At 46.1% G+C, this 16,240-nt stretch overlaps 2 protein-coding genes across 4 annotated transcripts in view; one reads left to right on the top strand and one right to left on the bottom strand.

Annotated features, from left to right (window-relative positions):
* TBC1D12 (TBC1 domain family member 12) overlaps positions 1 to 2,310 on the bottom strand; it is a 36,278-nt gene extending 33,968 nt beyond the window's left edge. For all 3 annotated transcript variants that reach the window (XM_015288861.4, XM_040703076.2, XM_015288862.4), the window contains exon 1: positions 1,501 to 2,310. In XM_015288861.4, the coding sequence (XP_015144347.3) occupies positions 1,501 to 2,162 (662 nt within the window). In that variant the 5' untranslated portion in view covers positions 2,163 to 2,310. The remainder of the gene's footprint in view (positions 1 to 1,500) is intronic.
* A 12,552-nt stretch (positions 2,311 to 14,862) lies between these two features.
* On the top strand, positions 14,863 to 16,240 carry DD1CR (dopamine D1C receptor). The gene has a single exon (NM_001142671.2). It carries the CDS (start codon positions 14,871 to 14,873, stop codon positions 16,206 to 16,208), a length of 1,338 nt encoding a protein of 445 aa, NP_001136143.2. The 5' UTR covers positions 14,863 to 14,870; the 3' UTR covers positions 16,209 to 16,240.

Raw genomic sequence — 16,240 nt, 5'->3', positions numbered from 1 at the left:
TGCCACACAGCACAATCTAAAGTTCAGGAGAACAACACCATTTATGACTCTGTGCCGATTTAAACATTCAGCAATCACCTGTGGGGAAGGTTCACAAGAGGTGAGCATTCAATCACAGAGCGATTTCCAATAACTGCAGTCCCTATGGCTGAGAGTTCAGGCAAAGTTCTCTTTGTGAAGAACTGGACAAAAACCCACTCACAGTGGCAACCATTGGTTTCGAACAAACCCAAGCACTTTAAGAAAGTGAGAAGTCCAGGCTTTTAAAAGATCGGAAGTAGGACAGAACTGATTGCCTCCATAAGTTATGAAAATAAAGTTTTATTACCACTTTTCTAAGCAATCGAGAACAAAAACTCATGTTATTCTGCACACAAGAGCATTAAGTACGAGAAGCTTGGGTTTTTAAAAAAAAACTAGTAAGAAAAAAAAAATTAGAACCGGACTTCATTAATGAATCTCACTGTGGCTGACCAGATGTGATCAGCTCTAAGTACAGCACTTTCACCAACACAAATGCAGAGCTGGAGGCAGTCCCCGAGGCCAGCACAGCTCAGCCGGCACAGCCAGTGGGGCCAGCAAGAGGCTATGAAACAGCTCCCTGCAAACCCATTCTTCACCACAGTGTCACTACTCTGGCTTCTGCCATAACAGATGCAATTAAGTTTTTCCAAGTATTACACTGAAAACTGAAAGTGTCCCTGTCAGCTGACAACTTCCATGGCATGCCAAGTCCTGCCTTTTCTAGGAGCCAAAGTTCTCCAGAAGCTCATTAAACCATTGCTCAGCAGCAAAAGCAACAAGGAGGCAAAGGGAAGGCAATATACTGCAGTGCACAGAAAGTTGGGAAAAAAAGGGATGGGGGGGAAAAAACGCCCACAGGAAGCAGTGGGAACAGGACACCCATATGCTTGGCACAAAGCAGAGGCATCAGAGCTGTGCTCACACCACTGTGCTCAGTCCTGAGCCCACCTCCTCCCTTTTGTGATGGCAGGCAAAAGAGGCCCATTTCTGTTTGGGATCATGCTTTGATAACCGCTGCCCTTCCACATCAACTCTTTTCAGTTAGTAAATTTAATCTTATTCTCCTTTCTGACAACCCTTTGTACTGCCAGAGCAACTATCACACAACAAATGAAGTCCCAGGGTTTGGAGAGCAAAAGAACTAACAGAAACCAGCAAATACTAACCCCCATCTTTAAGGACAAGTCAAACAGAGCATGCTGTAAATTAGCACAGCCAGGATACACCTCCTGCACGGCACGACCAAGGGCCGTGACTGAAAGAGTTTTGCCTCATTTCCCACCAGTTTAATCACCAGCACCACTGGGTTCACCCAGACAGCACAGCGCTCCGGTGCACACGGCAGGCTCCAGTGTAAGCACACCGGCTCCGTAGCGGTGGCAGCACCTTTACCGTCGCACCCCACGCGCGGCCCCTGCGGGGCTGAGCCGCGGCCCAGGGACCGGAGGCGGTCCGGGGCGGCAATCCCGGCCGTACCTGCTGAAGAACTCGGCCAAGCTGCTCCCGGCACCGACGATGCCCGCCCGCCGGGCCCTCTCGACCGGCTCTTGCGGCGGCTCCGGGGCGGGAGGCAGGTGCTCCGGGGCGCTGCGGCGGCGGCTCACTTCGTACGTGTTGCGGGAGTTCAGGCTCACGTCCGTGAAGGCGGGGGGAGCGGCGGGGCCGCTCGGGGGGCTGCCTCCCGCCTCGCCCCGCAGGCAGCAGCTTCGCAGCGGCTCCTCCAACGCCGTGCCCGCGGCGGTGCCGACCCCCGGGCCGGGCGGGCAGAGGAGGAAGCCCCCGTTGTGCAGCTTCGCTTCCTCCTCCTCGTCCTCCTCCCGAGGCGGCGGCCCGCCCGGCAGCAGGAAGCCGGCGTCCCCGTTGGTCATCCTCCCGCGGGGCCCCACGGCGCAGGCGGCCCCGTTGGCGGCCTTCTCGGGGCAGCGCCGCCCGCCCGCCGCCGGGCCCAGCGCCGCCAGGTACCGCTGCAGCAGCCGCTCCTGCCCCGCCGCCGGCCCGCCGCTCCCGCGGCTCAGGCCCCGGCTCCCATCCCGCTCCCCGTCCTCCTCCTCCGCCTCCTCCTCCGCCGCCGCCTCCTGCCGGCCCGCGGGAAGCACGGCCGCGCCGCCCGGAGCTCCGCCATCGTCCGGCCCCACCATTTGCCGCCGCGGAGCCCCGCAGGTGCCGGCGGCGCAGCCCCCCCGCGGCGCGGCGGAGGCCGAGGGGGGCGGGGCGGGGCGCGCTCCTCAGCACCGGCGGCGCCGCGACCGCTGACAGCCGCCGCTCTGCGCCCGGGACCGCGGCCTCGGCGGGGGGGCAGCGAGCCCGCCTCGCGCAGGCGCGGGGCCCGCCCCTCAGAGAGGCACCATAGAGAGGGAACGCACGGAGAGCGCCCTCCCCCGTCGCGGCCGCATCCGGGACCATAGAGCTGCCAGCGAGACGGGACCTGCCTCGCCCTCACGTTACCGTATTGCCGCGAAAAGCGCCTCTCCTCGCAGGCAGCGACTACCGTACTCCCCGGCGTGCCGCGCAGCTCTGCCACGGAGGCAGCCGGCGGCCCCTCCCCGCCCGGCCAGGCCTCGCCCGCTGCCGGCCTTTCCCGCTCTGCCCCGGGAGCCGTGCGCGGAGCTCAGCAGCTCCCTGCGCAGCAAAGCGTAACGGCGCGGGGATACCTGGGGTTGGAACGGGGACTCGCCGGGGTCTTCGGCAGATAACCCTTTTTTGTGGGAAGAACAAGGATAACAAAGCCAGGGATAGGATAACTGCAGCGGGGACACCGGCAGTGCGGGGCGCTTACGGGAGCTCTAAGGGGGTGGCGAGGCCACCGGCGGCAGCGACAGTTCCGTGTTACGATTATTACAGATCTGTGAAAACATCTGGCTCAGAAAATCAAAAATCTAGATCATTTCTCGGATTCATTTTAGGGCAAGACCCCCAAAGAGGTGGATCATTACAACTGAAAGAGATTATTCTATGGCTATAAGCTAAAAATGATGGGTCAGAGTGCGAACCTCCTGTCCTTACTGACATTGAAGAAATCGTGACATGAGATACTACTCTAACCCCACCACAATGTGCTGTTACCTGGTACTATTAAAAATTACATTGTTTATTCTATACTTCAACCCCTCAGTATCCAGTGTTTTAGACAAGAAACAGCATAATTTGTCAGTGAAAAGGAAATAGCTGCTTATCTCGACATTGTTCTCAGACTGACGAGGGCAATTTGCTTGTAATAAAATCCTTTGTGCTCCTGGCTCTCTAAGGTGACCATTATGAAGGAGGAAACTTTACCAAATAGAAGTCTGTAGAGAAATAATGCCACATAAATGTGAAGCTGAATTGGTTTTCCTGTGCTAAGAACCCTTCTGCGGGAGCTCAATTTATAAAATATCTCAACCATGGAAAAGATACTCCAGGTGTTTTGGATCACAAAAAGAACATCTTTTCTACCTTAGCTCTGAGTGCGATGCCATTTGTGGGGAGGTAGCAAGAGAATGCATATGAGATAAGAGCTAAGCAACCAATGAACTTGGTTCAATTTGTTTTCACTTTTAGTCACTGAAAGAGAAAAGAAGCAATCATCAGTGGTTTAATTATGTCGCAAAACACACATAGAAGATCCATATAGGCAAATCTCCACTGGGTGAGACTGTAAAATAAGTGATGCAGGTAGACTTTGCTCCAAAGAGTTTACAATTGAAGTATCAGATAAGAAACAAGCCAGGCTCCTCAATACTCCTTACTCAGGGGATTGCACAAACTGAAACCCTCCCCCTTGTTCCAAAGATTTGTGGTGTACTGCAGTGACCCAGTCCTGATGCCTTCAGGGCTGGTAAATACACGGGCAGCAGAGAACTAGACGTCTGCATCCTTGTCTGTTTTTGACAGCTGACCTTTCACTACAGTTCCATGTTAGGAACAGCTCCTGTCTATCACTGCACCCTTTCAAATGTCTTAGGAACACTTAGGAAATGTCACATCTCTCTGATATAATTAACACAGTTCTAGGTAAGTAGTTTTAATTCTGGTTTCCATTTTGATCAGTTTATTCAGATTGCTTCATTCAATTATGAATAATAGTAATACAGACAATTTTTTACTCCCAAGTCTACAGCGTAAGGAATATCCTGCAACAATATAAGCCAAGCAACTGTTTTCAAGGAGGCTGGGAACATAGGCAAAGGATCCAATCCTGCAGAAGTTTATAACATGGTATACTAGGAGTGGTGCTAAAAATACATGGTTATGAATTCTGCATGCTTTGGTGTATGGTCCTTGCAGAAAAAGACTTACACGATGCTACTGGCAATACTGAGAAAATACTGGGATATTTATTGAGGAACAAACTACAAAAACTAAACCAATGTCTATCACTGCATTATTATTTTCAGAAGAACAATGTAGCTAGGCGTCAGATTTTTGTTAACCAATGAAGTTACACACATAACCAATATGCATCTGTTGGTTTCCCTGTGCCGTTTCATTACCTCTGTAGTTAAGAGATGGAATGGCTTCCTCAGATCAATATATAGGAAGGACCATACCCGTGGGCTCCCCAAATTTCAGATGGTTTTCTATTTGCAATATGGTTGTGCTGTTTGGCAGTTCACTCCAGAGGCTCTATTCCTTTGGAAATGCTGCCCTGGCAAGAACAGCCTTACTCTCCACTCTAATAACAGTTTGCACTTTTAATACAATGCCTTCTGGACAAGATCTCATCACAGACTCTAGCTAGCAATTAATTAAGACATTCAGAGATATGCTGTTTGGCAGGCTCCCACACACTGCAGCCTTCTCCATAGAACATTCCCAGTTGTGCTGCAGTCCCAGAATTAAATTACCCTCAAAAGCATTATATACTTGGACAATTCGACCTGTGGTGCCTTGCTAGTGTATGCTTATGCTTTCTGTGATTCAAAGAGTGTCAAAGCCTCCCTGAGCACTGGAATGGGTTAAACTATATTTTCCATTGCTCTGCTATGGGCTTGAAGACTTTCCAGCCACTGCCAGGCACTGAAAGACTCTTCCATGCATGTAAACTCCATGCTGCCCACTGCAAAACTGCCCTGTGTAGATTACATCCCTACATAGAAACTTAATCTGTTACCCACTGAGTACCATCATCAAGAGACTGCTGACATCCCAATATCCCTGTTTCAAATGTTATCTTGGTCCTCAGGCTACAACAGAAAATAATTTTATGACAGCTTGTTCAACTGCAAGGACTCTTCTTTGCACTTTCCTGCCAGCTTTTAATGTCACATGCAATGAGAGTTGTATACAATTTTTATTTACTTTTCTAAAGCTAGTATGTAGTTGATAAAAAGCTGTTAGTCCACCCACATGGTGATTACAGAATTATCACAAATTCCTGTCACAGCCTTGTATTCCATTTACTTGCTGAATCACTAATACTAATAAAATCACTGAAATGGATGATAAACTACAAGCAGAAAAAAAAAATCAGATTATTTTGGTTTTTGCCAAGTCAACTTGGATTTTTTTTTCTTGTTTCTTTGTATTTCCTTGAAATTAGCATTGTAACACACTTTGGGGACTCTGAAAACAGGATTCTGTCTTTGCATTCTTCAAATGAAGGCCTTTTCTTCACAAGCTATGCTTATATTAACTCTTCAGGAATAACCTAGCTGATCCAATTTGATGCTGCTCTGAACCTACGGTTGTTCAGTTGTTACATATGCATACACAGAATAGCTGTATTTGCTGAGACTGAGCATCAGGCCCTGAGCATCCAGAAATTCTATCCACTAAATTTAGTGGCAACAGAAGTCCATTAAGAAAGGTATGGAGCTTGAAATAGTCTTTCCTCCTGAACTCAGCGAGAACAGAACTGAGCTTACGTGCAGATGACATTGTTTCGTTTAATTTTATTATCTTTTGTTAGGATTCAACCAGCATGGAAGCCTTCAAACTTTTCACAGAAAGTTAAAACATTGTCACAGAGTGTATAAGAGTGAACAGTAGAAGGTGTGAACAATTGTTCAGTGGCAATGTTGGTGTGTAACACCAATTTCCTTCGCCCCAGCTCCTGGTCACGCATTCTACCTTCTTAATCCTGCCTGCTGTTACACCATCTCAGCTGTTTTTGTAGCAATGCAATGAATCAGACTGAGGAACGGATATGGCTGGAAAATGCCTTAATTTTCTTGCCATACTACTTTACAGCCCTAGCAGTTCTGTTGGTTTTGCAGCACACGAAGCCAGATGATGCAGACGCAAATAAACAGCCAGAAGCAAATCTACAAAGAGTCGTTTGTGAATGCTTAACCAGGTTCTGAATAGTAGTAAACAGAAGTTTATCCTTAAAAGAACAGCCCTCCCTTACCTTGGGCAAACAGAGTAACAGGGAGTGGCTGGAAGGGGTAAGGTTCAATTTTCTGCCCTGTGTTTAAGCTGTGCAAAGCTGGCAGACAGGCCCTTAGGAAATGCTGCAGCCAGACACAGACGGTACAATTGGGGTTAATCACACGCAAAGCAAAAGGGCAGAAACTCTTAATGTGTATTATTTCTTAAGGCTAATTGTTGAGTATATTCACTAAGAACTGTTTGTCTATCTATTATAACCAACACGTAACATTTGGCACCATGGATGGATAGGAATGAGAAATGAGGGGGAAAAAAGAAGAGACATATATTTAGTATGCAGACATGACACCTATTGGTTATCCAGCATTGCATCCTGTGCATACCCTGAGCTATTTTCCAGATCACACTGAAAGCTTGTGCTGCTGAGTTAATCTGTGCAGGTTTTTATGCTATGTTCCTCACTACAGTATTGCAATCCAGCACTGCTGGATTACAGTAACAGCTCTAAGTACAGCCATTAGGTAATGGCTAGGACCAAACTGCAGAACTGAGGAACACTTCTTATTTCTCAGTTCCAAGGATATAACTCATTTTATCCCAACTTGATGTCAAGAGCTAATTATACATCACACTCCCCACCTTCTCCATGCAAGTGTGCGCACAGATGGAAAGTTAAAGAAGGGCTGAAAGGGACATGGTTCCCAGTAGAACTAGAACTCATGTAACACCATCAAGATGTATCCAGTGCAACAAATGCTTGTCATTTTCTGCCAAAGGGAAAGAAGCACATACTACACATAAGGATTTTTGGTTGTTTTGTATCTGAACACAAATGTGTTCCACTTTTGCTAGAGAAGAGAGCAGAGCAGTGGCTAGAACTGCTGGGGCTAACACTGCATCAAGTGACCCCTGCGGGATCAACTTTATCTGAGCGTAGAGAGTTCCCAAATAGTTATTAAACATCATCTTTACTGTGAACTCTTCATCTGGTCTTTACAAGCTTCAAGTCCAGAGAAGCCCTGAAGATAAAGAACAGGAACTTGAATCTGAATCAATTTCTGAGACAGCCAGAGCAGGCTGTGAGGCCCGATTTGTTGTGCTCACTTCTGTAAGTGTTCACATATCTGTAAGTGTCCTCAAGCACAAGGCCCAGTCACTTTAAAAGCTACGTGCAGTCCAGCCACGAGCTTACAGGAAGTTAGGCTTAGCGTTGCTTGACAATGTGAGATAATAACCCAGCTTAGATAATAGAAAGTTTGTGCTGTCAAAGGAGTATCTAGGAAGAACCTCAAGATCTTTCTGAATACAAGTTGGCTAGGTTGGAGGGATGTGGGATCTTCAAGGAAAGAAGAATGAATGCAGGGTTGTGAAACCTTCAAAACGGCTTTTATCTGTTTTCTGGCATAACTTCTGTCTTGCTTACACACTGTGCACCTAATTGTTGTTACTCCATGAACCTAGCTTATCCCAGCACCAAGCACCAAGCGGCTCAAGGATCACTTCAGGACAGAAAAAAATAGCACCTCTGTTTTGCCTGACCATGTCATCCGAACAGTTCCAATAGTAGCTGCAAGCAAACTTTTAAGAGCTAGAGCTTGAAATGGTCCTTGTGAGAAACTAAAATTCAGTAGCTATTGTGTGTCACATCTACTGGGAGCTAGAAAGCCTTCCAGGTTGCTGGCAAGCATTGTGTCACTAAATCTCTAAAATGAGCGAGTGTAAAACAAAGCAAAAATCAATGCTGTGGCTGTCTGAATTTCTTAAAAGTCAAATAACTTTAAGTACAGATTAAATTGCACTTCTTAATGCTGAGCACTATCCTATATAGACAGAAAATCCATTTTCAGTCTAGCCTCTGAAAACATCATGCATCTTCCGTCCAAAAACTATTTACACAAAACAAAGTAAGAAAAACACATTTGTCTTCTGAAAAATTGAAATTTGCATCTTGTAAAACAAACCAAGGAGACACATTGCTAACCAACCCTTTTGTCTGAAGTGGAACACAAATTATTAATTCCTAAAGGAATCTGAATATGATTTGGCAATAACTCCGCCACATCAGTTTGTACAAGCAGTTATCAGAAATTTTCCATCCTGAAAAGTGCTGCATGTGCCCTCTATTGGAATCATATGATAGACTGCTTTTCTTCATTTTAAAACTGGCTTTATAAATGCAATGACAGTAGACGAAATGTTTGTGTCCTAGAGAATGTGGACATAACACTTTGAAACAAGCAACACTTTATTATAGAGTTTTTCAGTTGTTATCATGATTACTGTAATCAAGACTAAGTGCTGGTTAGAATAACAAAGGTAGCGATTGCTATAGTAATGTAGTGTATTTTACATTTCTGTTTATAAAGCAGGATCAAAAAGCTCTTTACTCTGCTCTGCCTCCCTGAAAAAGGGCAGCTGTTGTCGCAAAGTACTCGAGCAGCTGGATGTGTTGTCTTGTTCAAGTTCTGGTTTTCATGCAGTGGAACTTAAAAATAGAGCTCAGATGTGAGAGGGCAAAGATGGCACTAAAATCATCTTTCTGCCTCCTAAATGATGGGCTGTGTCAGAAGCCAACTCAACTGAATGCTACTCCAGGTAGCCTCGCAGGCTGCTCTGCCTCACAGCAGTGCTCCCTGCCTGCCAGACATCAGAAAGTCAGGAGTGCTGCTGGGGCATCAAAGCTTCTGGGTTTTTGGACGGTACCTAAATGTTATACTGAGTCTTTCATTTCTGCCTGAGTTATCTTCTTTATTTAATGTGGAATATTTGCACCATCCAAAAGTGCCTTGGAAGGTGCTGAGTGGGAAATACCAGCACTCAGTCACTGCCAACCCTCCCAAGCAAGCTAGAGCCAGCAGGCCAGGGGCAATGCATGACAACCAGCTCCTCGTCTGAGCTTGTTGGTGAGAGGAGTTAACTGCAGCTGTGCTGGGGAGGGATGGGCTAGAGAGCTGATAAAAGCTGGGCCACCAAGAACAGCAGATGGAGAAAACCAGAGTGACTTGCTTATGCCAGTTCTCAAGAGTGATGGAAGGAAAAATGTCTTGAGAAAAGAAAACTACGTGATATCATTATCAGAGTGACGTTAGTTCAGAAATTCACTGGGGGAATGGGCTGAATTACTGAAGCTGATCAGAACAGAGATACCACCAAAGACAGATTTTGCCTTCGAGCTGAGCCTTTACCCGGCAGACTGAAACAAATTCTTTTAGCCTCATCTGTTTTGGAATATGAACATGATCTCTCTGTTTAGTAATAAGCATTCACTTGTTTCTTGGCACAATGCTGAACTCATTTGTTCAATCACAATAAAGATTTATGATCTTTTCTGAAGGAAAGTGTCTAGAAATAATATAATTCTTTTTGTATATTTACTGCTAACAGAAAAGATTAAATAGAAGCAATTGAAGCAAGATAGCTCTGTTAAAATGTACAGTTAAGGGATGTTCCTTTGAAAAGTAAGCCCTTTGAATTAGTTGTTTTCTTTCATGTTCATTCATATTAAAGCTGCAATTGAAGTGATAGTTGATCGGACCTCCTACACTGCTTCAGCCTCCTCACGTAATGATTTTCATAGTTTTAAGGTTTTTTAATCTACCAATTATCTTGATAAGTTAATCATTTAAACATCTTTTGAACTCTTGTTATTAACAGTATCTATTATTTACAGTAGTCATGTGCTAACCCATTAATTATGTGAAAAGGTAGACTTCCATAAAGTGACAGCATTAACAAAATTGCTCAAATAAAGGAACAGTGAAGGAGGCAGAACCATTACAGCAGTGCTAACTATTGCTTAAGGAAACAACAGAGACGTTCAAACAGAGGTGAATCTCTGGATAGCTGGATGTACACTTAGCAAAAACATGAAAGTTTTGTGTCAGAGCTGGAGGGTAAAAATATTGCACCTATATTTACATTACTACTCTACAGTGATGTCTCCAGGCATTTCCAATGAGAGGGATTTACACAAGACATCTAGATTGAAAAGGACAGCTCACTAGAGTCTCAACCAAATGCCTCAGTATCAGCTAGAAGCCCATGCCATGCCCCAAACAACATCTGTGATCTCTGCATTGAGCAAACTCCAAAAACATCTGAACATTTAGCTCCAGATATTCTTGTGTTTATGTAGAAATGTTCTGACCCATCCATTAGAAACCCCTGTGTGTGCTGACCTGGTTGCCTTCCTGGGCACGCGGGCATCTGTGGGAACGAAACTCAGGGCAAGAGCAGAAAGGGAGCCAGGCTGTGCTCCTGTAAATCTCCTGATCTGGGTGGAGATGGTGGGACATGCTGCAGTGCACACCCACAGTTCACTGGAGACAAAACCTCAATGATCCATGCATTAGGAGACAGAACTGTTCTGTTTAGATGACATAAACCAGATACACAGAGAAGACAGAGACTCCGCATCTAGAGAATTTGTCAACTACAGTATACGAAAACACCTTAGCCTGGAATGAAAGAACCTGATCAGCAAAGCCTCTGCAAAGAAACACCACCTTTAGTTGAGCTGATAAAAAATACTGCCTTGGTTTTGTGAAAACAGCAATAAAGAAGTAGTGATGGTGCTTTTGCTTTAACACTGAAACTTTTAAAATATTATTCCTCCAAAAAAAGATTAATAAAAATATTAAGAAACTTCCCCTTATCTCTCAAGGATACCTACTGAACTGCTCAGTGGTCCAAACGTGCAAGAGGTTGTGTCTTCACTGCTCAGCGCCCATTGCACTGTGACTCCAGCAAATAGAAGAACAACTTGCCTGTAATTATTGTTCTCCTGCTTGTTGGTCTGAATTCAAGAACTGATTATTAAACAGCTCTCATTGAAATCACTTTAAGAGCCATATTAACTTCAAACAATGTGAAGAGCAATTATGGACACTGTATTGGACATCACAAATTCAAACTATTTCTATTGACCACGAACAGACTCAGCATGCTTTTGATACTTTGCTGCTGACAGTTATTCTTTCTTTGACTTGTCTAGACAGCTTCTGAAACAATGAATTATTCAGTGAATTCCAATTCTATTATGCAGGTAAGCCATATCTCTGTTATAAAAATGCTATTTAATTTCAACAGTAAATGTTGGCTTCTTTGTACAAATGGATTAGCAGTCTCAGTATATTATCAGGTTAATGAAATTCACACAGCACTGAAAGCAAGAATAAATTACCTAGAGCCAAGATGATAGCACACATACACAGGTATTTAAGCACACACTTGTGCAAAACTGGATATATTCTTTAGCTATACAGAGCAAAATAAATAGGTAGAGAGATAGATAATCATACCTGTTTCAGATGTTTTGTTTTTACCTTCAGTTCTAAATGATATTTTCTTTCAAGGCCTTTAAAGTCACTCACAAGCAGTAGTTGCGAAGGTAGTCACAAAACCCAGTTTAGTGCAATTCAAATGCTGTCATTCAGACGGTAAGGAGGACCACTTCTTCAGAGCATCATTTTACCAACACCTCAATACATCTTTACACGGTGTAATCACATTCCACTAAACAATATCACTTCATACACCTGGTTATAAAAGTTCTCCCTCACCGGGACAAAGTATCAGAAGTAAAAGAACTAGCTGATTGACCACTGTTGGCATTAAATCCATTTGACAAAGTGGTAACGACTGGCACTGGATGAGCATGGCCTGCAGTGTGCAGTCATTGTCTTTTGGATCTCATAGAGCTATGTGCCCTCCAGCTGGGCCTCAGTGCAGAGTGATGCTAGCAGGCAGGAACACAGTGGCACAGCATGCAAGGGCTGTGTGCCCACCCAGGAGGCACATCCTTGGGCTGAAGGGTCATGGGCTGCCTGATGATGGAGCTTTGACCTGTTGTAGTTACCTTGCCAGCCGGTGCAGTAGGGACCTACAGAGGCTTGAGCTCTGAATGTGATAATAGTACACTATCAAAGGCTTAATTTGAAGTTCTGAATCAGATCTCTAGCTAACCATAATATGTGCTATAAATATGTGAGCACTGAGTCTTGGATGAGATAGCTTTATGAGGGAGAAGTGAAAGAAGCAGAAGGGAAGGAGAAGGAAACCAGTTAGGGTTTCTGACAAAGGTTTCACTGATCAGTTTTTCAGTACAATGATGGCATTTTAAAAATGTACAGTGTGAAGGGATTACATGCATTTATATACATTGCAATATGTTTTACATATATTTTCTGGGAAAGTTTCCTTCTTCAAGAATGAGCTTGCAAGTATTCTGGAGTCACAAGAGACTATTTCACCCAGCCTAGTGGCATCTTCTACAGCATTGTTCTCAGACCCTTCCTATTTTATCCTGGTTTAGCTTAATGCATGGAACATCCACATGTCTTAAAAACAAAGTCTGCAACATTGTCAACTCACTGATTTTCACATTGTGTTGTGCTTTTCTCCATCTCTCTTTCCTCCCTCTGTGATAAGCTTACTCTTCACTCTGCTATGCCCAATATAGAAAGATGAGTCGGGCAGTGTTTCTATTCCTGTCATTGCCTCTGACTCACTGTATGGTTTCTTAAGCATTTGCATCTTGCATCCTGGTATCTAGGAAGATGAATGCGATTATCAATACTTTCTCTAGCATCAGGGCATTAATAACATCTCACTTCCTGTGGTCTCAGTTATGCTTAATAAGGGTTGTGTCCACAAAACATATTTCTACCAGTAAGACTATCAGTAGAGGCTCTCGCTTCTACCTAGATTCCTACTTCAATTACATCTCTAGGAACTTAATTTTTTAGGGCTCTGCTTCTCAGCTAGATTTGACTTCAGCCAGCAGTCTCAAAAATTCAAGGTAGGGCACTCGCATAAAAACATATGCGCACAAAACAGTATGAGCACATTCACTTTCCTTTTTAATGAGTGCTAAACTGGAGATATACAGAGACACTGAGAACGGGTTTTTCCATAATGCTGCCTACCTTCTGCTACAGAGTCATGTAGCAGCACTGCTGAACATACAAAAGCATTGCTCTTTCATTTTTGGTATCTTTCTGCCTTAATTTCATCTACTGTCTTGTTTATCATTCTTAACAGACTCCATTCTTCAGGATCATTTCACTGATTGTTAAAGAAGAACAAACGTATTGAATAAAATTAGCAAACGTATATAATTCTTACAAACAAAGGTTTAGTTTTTAGCACTGGAATGAAAGCCAGAGACTTCCTCCAGCTTGCAGATGCTGACAAAATCCATGTATGTGGAAATACAGATGGTTCCAAATAAGCCAAGGTGTGCCGCCTGCTTGCATCTTACAGCCTATGTTATTTTGACAGCAACTATTACTTTAACAAAGCATATATTTTACCAGAGAAAATTCTAAATTGTTAAATAATGAGTTTGTCTTATAGACAAACACATAAGCAAGGAATGTATTTTAGCTCCCAGAGACACAGCAAGAACAGCACACAGTGCTGCACTATGAAGAATCTGGTCTCCAAGGCACAAAGCAGCTCGGATCTTAAAAGCCACAACCAAATGCTAACAATCTGTTATGAGCTGACACAATGCAGCCTGCTTATCCCAAACATGCTGATTTTTACAGGGTAAGCTGCCAGCCTTACTATTCAAGATCTGTGTTAAATATTCCACTCTCTATTTTAACTACCAGGAATATCTTCACCGTACAATGGAAATCAGACAGTTCCTGGCTTGGCAATTGTTTACATTGACACTGGTGGGTGAAGTAGTTTTAGTTGCAGGCAAATAAGAAAATAAAACAAAAATCTCATCTAGAAAGAGGTGCCTGCTTGACGTGCTAAGTAATGACATGAGCTGATCTTTGCTATTCACATTCCAACATGTATATACTTTTTTATGATCGGATTATCATACACATTCTTCAAAAAGAAAGGATTATTCTCTCGCTGCATTAGGACACCTTCTCTAAAGCAGGCTGTAAATGTATGCAAGACACATTTATATAACAACACGTATGTCATTATAAAAGCAAATGGAAATACTGAAATGCATCAGAAAACACCTTAGGCTGAAATCTCCACAGGCAGTTTTCGGGTGCTAATTTCTGCGGAAATGCACGGACAGCCTTCAGCCAAAAGAAAAAACCCATGCTGGAGAGGTCTGAGGCTTTCGCACTCTGGGTTACTTGACTCAAGAGCAAACAGCAAAACAGAGTTGCTACATTGTGGTGAGAAGGCAGCATCCGCAGCATCCACCCAGAGTTGGTAGCGCTCAGTGTAGGCAGATGCCAAGCATTACCCTGCTCTTTAGGAAACCAGACATCTCATCGCAGTCTCCCCGGCACTCACACAGGAACACACCGAGCGCTGTGAAGGCTCTGGCGGGCACTGCTGCTCTGCTGGTAGGCAGCCGCGGCTCTGCCCAGCACAGAGCAGCCCTCGGGGCCCATCCACCCGACCTCCACAGCCGCCTCACTCCGGGACGATGCTAAGCAGCGAGCCGGTGCCTCCGCCCCGCAGCCGCCGGCAGAGAGCAGCACGGGGCATGGCAGGGTGCGGTGAGTAGCCCGAAGCGCGGCCGGAGATGTCCCCCCGGCAGCAGAGTGCCCCTCATGGCGAGCACGGCGGGCGGCCCGCGGGCACTGCGGGCACTGACAGGCTGCCTGCTGGGCGCCCTGGTGCTGGGCACGCTGGCAGGCAACGCTCTGGTGTGCCTGGCCGTCCTGCGCTTCCGCCACCTGCGTACTAAAGTCACCAACTGGTTTGTGCTGTCGTTGGCCATCTCCGACCTCTGCGTGGCCATCCTGGTGATGCCCTGGAAGGCGGTCACTGAGGTAGCCGGTGGCTTCTGGCTCTTTGGCAGCCGCTTTTGCGACACCTGGGTGGCCTTTGACATTATGTGCTCCACCGCCTCCATCCTCCACCTCTGCATCATCAGCCTGGACCGGTACTGGGCCATCGCCAGCCCCTTCCGCTACGAGCGCCGGATGACACAGCGCCTGGCCTGCGCTATGATCGCCATGGCCTGGGCCCTCTCCATCCTCATCTCCTTTGTCCCTGTGCAGCTGCACTGGCACAAAGCCAAGGACAGGAGGCACCCCAGCTCCAGCTGCGACGTCAGCCTGAACCACACCTACGCCATCACCTCCTCCCTCATCAGCTTCTACATCCCTGTGGCCATCATGATCGTCACCTACACCAGGATATACCGCATTGCCCAGGCCCAGATCCGCCGCATCTCCACCCTGGAACGAGCAGGTGGGCAGTGGCCAGCCCACAGCAAGGAGCCTGCCTCCACTCTGCGGAGCTCCCTGCGCAAGGAGACCAAGGTGCTGCAGACCCTCTCCATCATAATGGGAGTCTTCGTTTGCTGCTGGCTGCCCTTCTTCCTGCTCAACTGCCTGCTACCTTTCTGTCAGCCCGAGAGTGACAGCAACGGGCAGTCACCCTGTATTGGCCAAACCACCTTCAATGTCTTTGTGTGGTTTGGCTGGGCCAACTCCTCGGTGAACCCGGTGATCTACGCTTTCAATGCAGACTTCCGTCGGGCTTTCAGCAACCTGCTGGGCTGCCAGTCTCTCTGCTGCAGCACCCCCAGGGCTGCAGTGGAGAGAGTCAATCTCAGCAATGAGCTGGTCTCCTACCACCAGGACACCACCTGCCAGAAGGACGGAGCCACTGCCGCCATACCACCCACCACTGTCACAGCCTGGGTGCAGCCCGAGCCCCATGCGGTGAGTCCTCAGCAGGAGGACAGAGAGGAGCTCCCCACGGAGGAGAGGCCCGTGACTGCCCCAACACAGGCTATGCTAGGCAGCAGCCCCAAGTGTTGTCATGTGACAGCCACTTTGCAATTGGACTGTGGGGCAGACCTGTCTCTAGAGACTATTAATGCCTTTACAGGGTTTAGCAGGCATGAGGGACACCATCACCCCATTCCAGAGGGATAAGCAACTGCATGTTTCACACACAGAGCCATCTC

The sequence above is a fragment of the Gallus gallus genome, chromosome 6 (genome assembly GCF_016699485.2).
Source record: "Gallus gallus isolate bGalGal1 chromosome 6, bGalGal1.mat.broiler.GRCg7b, whole genome shotgun sequence".
In the NCBI taxonomy this organism is placed as follows: Eukaryota; Metazoa; Chordata; class Aves; order Galliformes; family Phasianidae; genus Gallus; species Gallus gallus.
This window is presented reverse-complemented; position numbering and strand designations above follow the sequence as displayed.